This window comes from Orcinus orca, chromosome 13 (assembly GCF_937001465.1).
Source record: "Orcinus orca chromosome 13, mOrcOrc1.1, whole genome shotgun sequence".
NCBI lineage: Eukaryota > Metazoa > Chordata > Mammalia > Artiodactyla > Delphinidae > Orcinus > Orcinus orca.
Window position 1 is genome coordinate 45,843,388 of NC_064571.1, and position 12,599 is coordinate 45,855,986.

The 12,599-nt window shown below is 35.5% G+C and overlaps 1 protein-coding gene across 4 annotated transcripts in view; it reads left to right on the plus strand.

Moving 5' to 3' along the window:
* RTN4 (reticulon 4) overlaps nucleotides 1-12,599 on the plus strand; it is a 66,493-nt gene that overhangs the window by 41,766 nt on the left and 12,128 nt on the right. For all 4 annotated transcript variants that reach the window (XM_004284367.2, XM_004284373.2, XM_033414225.1 and 1 more), the window contains one exon: nucleotides 9,399-9,606. In XM_004284367.2, coding sequence (XP_004284415.1) covers nucleotides 9,399-9,606 — 208 coding nt within the window. The remainder of the gene's footprint in view (nucleotides 1-9,398; nucleotides 9,607-12,599) is intronic.

Sequence of the window (12,599 nt, forward strand, 5' to 3'; positions counted from 1 at the left end):
CTTATGTATAAAGTGCAGATAATAAACACTTTTATAGAGTTGTTGTGATTAGTGATAATGTATATAAAGTACTTGCACAGTTCCTTGCTCAGAATAGGGGATTACTAAATTTTTATAGAAACGGCAAATATAGAATTTATACTAGTTTTATGTAAAATGTTTCTTCCTTAGATGTGTGGTTGTTGAAATGGACAACATACTGTAAAGTTGTCAGAAGTAAGACAGGGAAGCTTTAGTGATGAAAAAGACAAGGACCCGAAATTGTATCTTTTAAAAACTCTAGCTACAGGATGAGGAGAGATGGCCAAGAGAGATGCTGGTTTGCCAAGTATTTGGTTGAGATACTTTGTAGCAATACTAGGTATCCTTCAACCTGAAACTTGCTAACTGAAACCAAGTTAGCAGTGCTTTCAGAGAAAGTTGAACTCACCTTTTAAACAATCAGAGCTTAGTTAAGCATCGTATTTAATATTTGATTGCCCTGCTTGACTTTATCTCTTCAGACATTACTTTTATTTAGTGTGTTTAATTCATCAAGCATTTCCATGTGTGAAATCTCCATTCATTTTCAACTAACTTGTTAGGTGGCTATCATTTTTCTAATTTTACATGATGGTAACTAGAAGGAAGAAATAGGACTCAAGCTCCTCTTACCGTGTTTGCTGAAAGAGTTAAGCTCCCGCTCTGCACAGATATTTTTGTGGGCCACCACCTGTCATTTTTTAGCCAAGTGAATGGTTATTATATGGAGATAAAATGCTTACTATGTGGTAATAAATGATCAACTCTGAATTCTAGTCACTTTTCCTGGCAGTTGGGAAGAATTTGATTTAAGGATTGTCATTTCTAATAAATACATAATTATTTATTAATATAAAGACCATGGTTGTGAAAAATAACAACTGAAAATTTAGTATCATTCTAATATTCATATGTTTATTTATTAACTTTTTAACTGCCTTTCTCCCTTTCTCATTCTTCATCTGACTTTATTAAAGAGAACTTAATATTTGCTTTTGCTTAGGAAGTAGGCATTTTACTGCTAGCTGTTCCTTGTTCTCCCAGTATTTTGGGGACCACCTAGTTCAATGTTTTTTTCCACCCAGACAAAAGATTTAAAAATTGAAACCTGACTTCAGGCTGTTCAAGGAAGAGCTACAGTAAGAATTTGATTTGAGGCAAAATGTAATTGGATGGCTCCTGCATGTAAGGCTGGCACTATTTTTAGCTATGACAGATGACAGTTAATGATTACCAGATGTAGGCAACTCGTCTTACTCTGCATTGGGCCAGAAGTGTTTCTTTTGAATAAGAGATGATAGTGTACTGAATTATTTTAAATGAAAATTTTAGTTTGATAAATTGCTACTGCTTAAAGCACTATCAAAATAAAGATTTTTCACACTTTCATTTGGAAAACAAAAGTGGAGAAGCACTGCAGGGAATAAATCACTTTTTTTTAAGTGACAAAAATTTGTTTAAATTGATCAAAATTATTTTAGTAATACATAAGCATCCTCCATTGTTATAAGAGGGAAAAGCACTGTTAGATTAATTTCAGATCTTTAAAAGGATATTTCATGAACATTTTATTTAAGAATAAAGTTTACATCACAGTAGGTTGCCTTGCATGATTAACACTCCATTCTGCAGTGTAGAAGGAAACTTCAGGAATCATGAAGGTTTAAATTTTCCTTTACAAGCCCTTTGTCTTAATTTTGGTTTCTCACGAATAAAGAGGCCATTGAACTCTTCCTTCATAAACAAAACTAATAAAGTGATTACAGAGGAATCCAAAATTAGCATTTTAGTGACCCTATAGTTCTTATTTAAAGATGTCCTTTATTTTAATTTGAAAATATTACAGTCTTTAATTATTCTTAGGAATAGAAACATTTTAATCTGATCACTATTCAGACAGTGCAGCAAATATTAATGAAGCAGGTAATGAGAATATAAAGATGAAATGCATTTAAGCAGCCCTTCAGGGTCTAGTAAGGAGAGACAAGCCTGTAAAACAATATTTACTGTTTTATAAATTATCTGAAAGCATTGCTATTTGTTACTTAATAAGTGTGGATATCTGATGGTAGTTTAAATAAAACAAATGTTAAATCCAAAGCACAGAAACATTTTTTGAATAATTAGGATTAGTGCATGCTTTAAACTGGCATTAAGTGTGCATTCATTGTAATCAATTAGTAATATTTATTGAAGGTTTAGTTGGTTCAGGCTTTGTGCTCAGCTCTGGAGATGTGGTAGGTAGTAAGATAAGATGCTGTCTTCTGGAGCTTACAACCTAGCAGAGAAACATGTTTAAAATGAGTTTGTTTTTTTTTTTAATTAAGTGTACATACAGCTCATTGACTTAGTATATTTATGGAATTGTGCAGCCATCACCATCATTTAATTTCAGAACATTTTCATTCCCCCCCCCCTCAAAAAAAATCTTAAACCCATCATCAGTCACTCGCCATCTCTCCTCCTCCCAGTTACTGGCAACCACAAATCTACTTTCTGCCTCTCTAGAACTGCCTATTCTAGACACTTCATGTAAACAGAACCATACGACTGTGTAACCTTTTGTTTGCCTTCTTTAACTTAGCATAATATTTTCAAGCCTCATCCATGCTGTAGCATGTTATCAGTACTTCATTCCTTTTTATTGCCCAATAATATTCCATTGTACGAATATTTTGTTTATTCATTAGTTGATGGACATTTGGGCTGTTTCCACTTTGGGTTATGATGAATAATGCTGCTGTGAACATTTGTGTACATAGATTTTTTTCTAGTCTTTTGGGTGGAAATTCCTAGGTGTGGAATTGCTGGGTCATATGGTAACTCTCTGTTTAACTTTCTGAGGAATTGCCGAACAGTTTTTCACGGTGGCTGAATTTTACATTCCCATCAGCAATGTAAGAGGATTCCAATCATCATCACTCTTGCCAACATTTGTCATTGTCCATCTTTTTTACTTTAGCCATCCTAGTGTGTCTGAAGTGGTATCTGATTGTGGTTTTGGTTTGCATTTCTCTGATGACTAATGATGTTGAGCATCTTTTCATTGCTTACTGGCAATTTGTATGTATTCTTTGGAGAAATTAATATTCAAATCCTTTGCCCATTTTTAATTGGTTTGTCTTTTTATTGTTGAGTTGTAAGAAGTTTTTTTAATATATTCTGAATACAAGTCTTTTATCAGATATTTAATTTGTAAATATTTTCTCCCATTCTGTGGTTGAATTTTCACCTTGATAGTGTCCTTTAAAGCACAAAAGTTTTTAATTTATTGAGGTCAATTTATCTGGTTTTTTTTTTTAAACTGCTTCTGCTGTTGGTGACATATCTAAGAAACCATTGCCTAATCCAAAATCATGAAGATTTATACCTATTTTTTTCTTCTAAGTTTTGTACTTTAAACTCATTAGGTCTTTAATCCATTTTAAGTTAATTTTTGTATATGGTGTAATGTATGGGTGCAACTTCAGTCTTTTGCAGTTAGATATCCAGTTGTCCCAGCACCATTTGTTGAAAAAACTATTCTTTTCCCCTTTGAATGTCTTGGCATCCTTGTCAAAATCAGTTGACCATAATGTAAATGTAATTTCTGGACTCTTCATTTTATTCCATAATCTATCTGTCCATCCTTCTGCAGCTACCAAACTGATTACTGTAGCTTTGTTGGAAGTTTTGAAAAGGGGAAGTGTGAATTCTCCAACTTCGTTGTTTTTCACAATTGTTTTTGGCTATTCTGGATCTCTTGCATTTCTATAGGAATTCTGCAACTGGTATGTCAGTTTTGGCTAAAAGGCAGCTAGGATTTTGATAGAGATTGCTCTGTAGATCAATTACCATTTTAATAATAGTGCCTTTTAATCTATAAACATGGGATGTCTTTCCATTTATTCGTCGTCTTTAATTTCTTTCAACAATACTTTGTAGTTTTCAGTTTCTGATATTTTGTAGTTTTCAGTTTCTGAGTCTCACTCGTTTTAAACTCTTTTTGATGCTATTGTAAATGGAATTATTTTCTTAATCCATTTTCAGATCGTTTGTTGCTAGTATAGAAATACAATTGATTTTTGTATATTGATTTTTTTTTTTTAATCCTACAACCTTTCTGGACTTGTTCATTAGTTCTAGTAGTTTTTTGGTGGATTCCTTAGGATTTTCCACCTACAACATCATGTTATTTGCAAATAGAGATTGTTGCATTTCTTCCTTTACAATCTGCATATCTTTTATTTTTTTTCTTGACTAATTGCCCTGCCTCCATACCCCCAGGACAGTGTTGAATAGAAGTTGAAAGAGGGGATATCCTAGCCTAGTTCTTGGCCTTAGTGGGTGGGGACGCTTTCAGTCTTTCACCATTAAGTATGATGTTAGCAGGGTTTTTTGTAGATAACCTTTATCAGCTTGAGGACATTCCTTCCATTCCTATTCCTAGTTTGTCAGGTGTTTTTATAATGAAAGGGTCTTGGATTTTGTCAGATGCTTCTTCTGTGTCTAGTTGTGATGATCATGTGGGGTTTCGTCCTTGATTCTTTTAATATGGTGTATTATTGATTGGTTTTCATATGTTGAACCAACCTTGTATCCCTGTGATAAATACCACTTGGCCATGGTGTATAATCCTTTTTATGTGTTGCTAGATTCAGATTGCTAGTACTTTGTTGAGGATTATTTTGTCTGTATTCATAAGGAATCTTGGTCTGTAGTTTTCTTTTCTTGTGATGTGTCTGCCTGATTTTGGTATCAGGATTGAGCAAACATCTAAATTAACTAATGAATATAAATTTCTTGATGGATATTAGAAGCAATAGTATTTCAATATGTTTCTCAGAAAGGGTTTTAATAAAACTTTATGACTCCCTCCATTGAGAATCAACAATCCTGGATAAACTTAATCTTCCAAAGTTTTTTCATTTAAACCAATTTAAATAATCTGAGACCTGAAATATTTGTGAGTGTCAATTAAGGTGGCTAGAAACTAATATTTTTTCATCCTTACAGCTTCACTAACAATTTCTTAAATTCCTTTACAAAAAAGGATTGAAATCCTTCTATACGTTGCACAATGACTGTGATAACAGTATAGATTGCCTCTCAGACCTTCCTATTCTAGGAAATATTACTTTTGTCTTACGTGTGCCTATCAGTACCTAGTTGTCCTGTCTCTCTTGACTCTTTTTCCCTTTGTTCCTCCTCTGTGCTTTAAGGCTCCACCAGGGCATCCCTGGGGCTTATTTCCACAAGACTCTCATGGTATCTGCTTTGAGAACTCTTGTATAGCTATTTACGTATTTTCATGCAATATGTATTGACTTGCATGCCAGATTTTCAGAGCTCTTCCATTTATTGAAAAGATCTCAATTCTAGGAACCATTTAATAGGTGGAAAGGAAGCAGTAGGTTATGGTTTACTGTACTTTCATGCAGTTAGGTTTATATTAGGCTGCAGTCACTGAATACTACTGGATCATATACATGACTATTCCCATGTCATCAACTTTGGGGAAATTGACTTTATTATACCCAAAGCACCAGAATTTTAACTATCAGCTGTATGTACATATTAAGCTAGTAGGGAGGGTATTCTCTGCCCAATAGGAAAGCCTACTGGGAAAACCACACTCTTAATCAGATTCATATGGTTCTTAAAAGATGCTTTCAACAGCTTGATTAATTATAGTTTTCTACTATGGAAACATACAGGTCAAGAATATTGGAATAGAGCTCTTTTCTCCTTTTTGGATTTAACTGTAGGTGAAGTATATATATTAAAATTTACAAGTTCCTTACCAATTAACCTATCTTGTTAATTTTACTTTCTTCTTGGCCTTTATGATTCATCTCACATGTAATAATTATCTGCTTATACTCTGCCTATTCATTATATGTGCAAATGTGTAACATTTTGAAGGACTTTAATGTGCTGGGCCTTTAATTTGGCATCATACATGAGTGTGAGCTTTATCAATAGGAAGCCGGTGTTAAAAATTCATGTTGTACCACTTATTAATTAAATCATTTGGGTCCAGTCATATAAGAGCTGGCTCTCACTTTCTTGTCTGAAAGCCTGCCTCATAGGGTTTTAAAAATTGAAAGAGGTAATGTCTACAGACAGTATTTGGTATAATTTAAGTGCCCAGTAAATGTTGACTCAGGAAATAAAGGGATATGTGGAGACTGTAGATCAGCAACCTGGAAAACATTTCTCAGGCCTAAAAAGTGTATAGCTTTTCAGTCTTTTTTTGGCACCTCTCATACTGTTGTCATAGTGACATAGTTCATGATCGCTTGAAAAATTATAGGAATATGAATTTGTTGTTCTCCTAAAACTTTAATAATGTTTGACCAAAAAAGAAAGAGTTTCTAGGAAGGTGCATTTCAAAAAGACTGATATAAATAAAAATATTTAAGCCTCTCTCCCCCCAGTAAATCTAGATCGAGAAAGGAAGCAGATATTTTAATATTTTATTTGGCACAGATAATACAGCATTAAATCTCACTAATTTGGACGCACTGACTAGGAATTTGAATGCAAGATTGATATGTATCTTTGTACTAACTGTGAATCATGTTAGTTTCTGTGAGTCTAGAGGAAGTAGAGCCTCATCCAAAGTTATACAATGCAGAGCCAGTACTAGAATGTGGGTCTCTTGAGTCCCAGTCACTGATATTTCCTTGCACCATAGCCATCTATATAGAAATCATAGACTACTTATAAATAATTCTTATCTAGTCATTGAAACTGTTCAAACAGTAACTCTATTTTATTAGGTAATTTGGTTAGACGTTAATATATGTTGTATATACCTCTAAGCCTGAGTCATTTATTTCATAATCAGGTTTTACTGACTAGTTTTCTTTTTAGCATCTTTATTGGAGTGTAATTGCTTTACAATGGTGTGTTAGTTTCTGCTGTATAACAAAGTGAACCAGCTATACGTATACATATATCCCCATATCCTCTCCCTCTTGCGTCTCCATCCCACCCCTCTAGGTGGACAGAAAGCACGGAGCTGATCTCCCTGTGCTATGCAGCTCCTTCCCACTAGCTATCTATTTTACATTTGGTAGTATATATGTCCATGCCACTCTCTCACTTTGTCCCAGCTTACCCTTCCCCCTCCCCATGTTCTCCAGTCCATTCTCTACGTCCGCTTCTTTATTCCTGTACTGACTAGTTTTTAATGATGGTAAGGAATAGTGAGGCTATCTGCATTTATTTTTTATCACTAATAGTGATTTTGAAGGTTAATAAATGTTTTGGAGCACTTTGAGGACCAGACATTTTTACAAAGGAGGGGTTTTTTCATATAAAAGCAGGTTTGGGGTGTACCTTACTTGCTTATTCTTCTAGGTTGTCAACTTTTAGGTGCCCTATAATAGTGAAAACTTAGATGTTTTAAAATCCTTTTCCATGTGGTTTATAAAGTAACATGTTTGTGACATAACACAGCAATACAGTTTATTTAAAGTTACTCATAGGTTGACATTTTGTTTTCTTTTTCTCTGTATATTTATTTTTATTTATTTATTTATTTATTTGCGGTACGCGGGCCTCTCACTGTTGTGGCCTCTCCCGTTGCGGAGCACAGGCTCCGGACGCGCAGGCTCAGCGGCCATGGCTCACGGGCCCAGCTGCTCCGCGGCGTGTGGGATCTTCCCGCACCGGGGCACGAACCCGCGTCCCCTGCGGCAGGCGGACTCTCAACCACAGCGCCACCAGGGAAGCCCTAGGTTGAGTTTTTTGAACAGTATCAGCTCAATGAGTGTTTGCTGAATGTCAGAAAACTATTAGCATCGCTGTTATTTCTTTATTCAGTGTTTATTATTCATAGTGTAGATACACTATTTCAAGTTCTGGTCTTGTTGCAGTTGTGTTAGTATCTTGGCACAGTAGTAGAAACTAGTTGAATCGAACAAAACTGATGTAGATGTTTTCAGCAGAGTTGGAGCGAACTTGAAATAGGGAAAACTTTAATAAGTAGTTGAAATCAGAGTTTGAAAACAAAGCCGTAAATCATATATAGGATGTTAAATTAATAGCATTCAAATCAAATCCTGTTTAGGAGAATGGAATAAATGTTCCCTAAACATAATAAATGTTGTTGAATCCCTGCTATGTGCGACACACTGTGATGGGCATTTAAAATATCTTAATCAGTATTCAAATGATATTTACTAATGGGAATTTAGGGCTTCATAATAATATCTAACATTTTACAGTTCACATGCATAATTTTTCCCACAAAAGTACCCTTAACAGGGGTACCGTTAAAGTCAAATACCTTCGAGGACCTGGGGATCAAGACCAAAGCAGCCCCCAGAAATGTGATTTTTCTTTGTCACCTCCTTCATCTTAAAAATGAACAACTATTTAAAATTGTACTCGAGAGTATATCCATATTTATTTTACTGTAAGATTGCTCCCCCATCCTAACTGTCCACAGTCCAGAAGGAGGTGAATTATGTTTAGCCTGTGAATTCAAGAGCCCCTTGGCACACTGCAGAATTCTCCTTGGGTTGTACATAACCTGATCTTGAAACCACAGGTCTCTCTGGTTATTTGATCCCCACAGTGGCCTGTGTCCATGGGCCAAGAGCAGACTTGTTAGGTTAAGCTTTGTCTGATTCCTTACTATTAATAAACGTTATATAACACTGCAACACATTTTTTTCTTTGACACCTAAAGTTTTATGGCATTGCATGTACCTCCTCCTAGAGGGAGATAGCTTTTTAGGTAATCTAAAGGCTGTTTCCCTCTGTTATTTGCTTTGCAGGAAATTTTTGTTTAATGATAGCCAAGTTAGGTTACAATTTTGTTAAGTTTCTCAGAGATCTTTTAAAAGCAGAGCTGTGAAACTCATCTGTGTAGTTTTTAGTAAAGTTTTAGTTTCTTGGCATGTTTTTTTTTGAATTAGTGATTTTTCTGCAGATAAATATATTTTTGTGTCACTGAAATATCTTATTTTAGTGAGTGCATAAGATACTTTTTCTGTTATTTGAATATATCATGCATTTTGTGAAGATAAAAACCCTCAAGATGATTTTTAAGAAGCCTCTTGTTTTAGATTAGGTGTCCTGCTGTGTTGGGCTTGAGAGATTTAATAATCTTGTAGAGCCAGGATGACTTGGACATGTAGGAAATAGATTTGAATGAGAAATATTTTATGGTAAGTGGAAATCAATATAAGGTGTTATGCTAATATACAGCTTAGGGTGGGTTTAAAATTTAGCTTATAAAGTTAATCTTCAGTATTTTAGGTTTTGGTTTTGCTTTATCTAGAGGCCTTTTTACTTTTGTGGGTGGAGTAAATATAAACATGCCAAATACAAATGGGTAAAGTAATGTTCTAATTTCAGATTTCTTCTTTTTAAATTTTTAGTTGTTGACCTTCTCTATTGGAGAGACATTAAGAAGACTGGAGTGGTGTTTGGTGCCAGCTTATTCCTGCTGCTTTCATTGACGGTATTCAGCATTGTGAGTGTAACGGCCTACATTGCCTTGGCCCTGCTCTCTGTGACTATCAGCTTTAGGATATATAAGGGTGTGATCCAGGCTATCCAGAAATCTGATGAAGGCCACCCATTCAGGTGAGATGTTTGGAAAACAAGGCACACAGTTGGCAGCACTATAAACAAGAGTAGTATTGAGACTTCACTCTGCTATCTGTAGAGTTACAGGCATGCATTTTTTACTGCTAAAAGATAATTGCAAATGTTTGCTGAAAACCTATACCAAAAGCATCTGCATTTGAGATTTCCTAACAGTCATTTCATAGGCTCATGATGGAAAAGACTGGGTTTATGTATCATTCGCCTAACTCTACTACTTGTTAGTAATATTTATTTATTAGAAGTAGGTATTGGTTACCTAATTTTACTTGTATGGAAGCTGTATCTTTTTAACATGTTTGGGATTGGTGAGAGTTATATTTTCTTTATTGCTTACTTTTTATGCTATCTGATATTAGAAATACCTTTCTTTCCAATAGTATGTTAATGTTTTTCTGTTATGCTTCCTCATCATGTCTATGTCTTTTCTTACCATTCTTTCTCTATCTAGTTTCTTCTTCTCCTTCCCTAAGGCATTACTTTTGTATTATCCTTTGGATAGCTCCTTTATTTCAGCATCTCCTTGCCTCTAAACCCTCATCTTCTTACCTTATTTTGACAAGTAGCATTATCTCTGCAATTGCTAATGGGGTGGATGCACCTCAGCTTTGGATCTTCTGACCTCACTTCATACTCTTCACGTTCCCCACCCTCACCTCCCTTTAAAAATTGAGATAAGTCTAATTCACATACTATAAAATTCAGTGGTTTTCAGTATATTCACTGAATTGTACAACTGTCACCATCTCATTCCAGACATTTTCATCACACCCAAAAGACACTCTGCATCAGTACCTCTCACAGCAACTCCCCACCCAGCCCCCCACAGCCACGAATTCATCATGTCTTTAAATGAGTCTTTTATCTCAGACTTGTCAATTTCTATCAGTTAACACCACTATTATCCTAATTTCAGGCTCCCGGTTTTCATGAAACTATGAGAATAGATACTACTCCATTTTACAGATGGGGAAACAAACTTTGAATTCAGTAACTTGAAATTGCAACTTCAAAATAGCAGAGTTATATCATGCCACAAATCGTAAAGGAATATGATTTTTAATTAGTTACACTGAAATATATAAAAACATTGTCAAGCGAACAATTCTAAATTATCTATAAATTTTACATATTGTTTGATTTTTAAAGAAGACTTTTAGAAGAAACTAGTGATTTCTTTATTCTTTATTTCCTTAGAAACACTGTCCTTAGCTCAAAGGCCTTTTATGGTTATTATAAAGTAAATTCAGCCAACATGCCAATTTAATAAGCCTTTTGGACAGTTTTCCAAGTTCTCCAGTCACAGTAAAGTTAATATCATACAGTTCTTATGTAATAACCTGTGGTCATTGGAAAATAGTGACGACTGTGCTGGCATTGCATTAGTATCACATAAATGCCAGTTGAATGAATGTAAATATCCACAGGGTGTCATTGATGGAGAGTGCTGCCTTTGTGGCCTGCTGGCCAGGCATCTTGTCTTCAGCAAGAACAAAAGCAGTGGTACAAAGAAGCAGAATACCAGCTAAAGTCGTATCAGCCACTTTTCTATATTTCTTAAAGCTGCATAAATAAATTTTTGCTGATTTAAGGGTAGGTGTGAATGTTTGACCATTTTTAACTTGATAATAATAACTTGCTATTTGTTGGCTAATAAATAACAAGCGTCCTATGCTAGACATTTGTACTAATGAAGATATATTCCTAGTCCTTGACAGTTTATACTTTAGTAGAAAAAAATATACAAGTATACACATGTTTATATTTCAGGGCTGGATATGGTAATTACTGTAAGAATATTACAAAAGAAAGCATTGTTAGAGTTACATAGTAGGGTTGGGAGAGGCATCGTGTATGGATGGAATTTGAGATAGTGCTGACTGACGGTGTGCTATCTCCAGAGGTGAGAGGAGAGCACTGTGGATTGGGAAAACAGTGTGAGGAATAAAACTTCACATTAAGATGAAAAATGTTTGGTGAATGGCTCAAGTTTGAGCTACAACATTGTAGTGAGAAATAAGGTTGGAAGGATTTAGGAGGGCTGTGGTAGAAAAGTTGGAAACATAGAATCATAGAATGTTTGAGTCTGAATGGATTCAGGAAGTCTGTTTTTTAATTTTGTAGAGTTGGAACCATGACCTAAAGAAGTTCAACCTTGCCTTTTGCAAGGTTACATAGCTAGGTGGTAGCATGTCTCCTAATTCCCACCTGAGTTCAACCTAAATAGCACTATCTAGTATAGCTCAAATAAAACGAATCTGGCATTGGCTGAAGGAGTGAATCAGAAGATAGATTAGAGACTGGTTTGGACACTGATAGACTATTCCAGTTTTTAAATAATGAGCACTTAAACTATAGTGATGGTATAGCGAATGAAAACGAGGAGGCGCAGGGCTTCCCTGGTGGCGCAGTGGTTGAGAGTCCGCCTGCCGATGCAGAGGTCGCGGGTTTGTGCCCCAGTCCGGGAAGATCCCACATGCCGCGGAGCGGCTGGGCCCGTGAGCCATGGCTGCTGAGCCTGTGCATTTGGGGCATATTTCAGGGGTAAAACTATGAGACAAGGAGTTATCAAAGAGGACTGTAATTTCCAGTGTAACTAGGGTCCACGGATATGGGGAGTTTTTGAGGAGGGACTGGGTAGAGTTGCTTCCAACAGATAAGAGAGAATCCTTAGCACTTCTGATTGCTCTAAGATAAATGGCTTCTTTGAAACAGTAACTAATGAAACAATTCCTTGCATTCCTGCCTACTTGACTTTTTCCTCCCATTACAGTTGTCTTCTTAAATTTTAACAATTCCAGCTGTATTTCAGTATAGATTGGGGCATCTAAATGGACAGTAACTATTGTGTTTCACTGAGATTGACTTTTGGCAGCCATTTCACAATTGGGGGCTTGGCTTATTGGATAGTTTCCCCTAAAGATTAGGCTGAGAGAGTATAGTATTTGGAAATGAGTAGAAGTTTTGTTAGG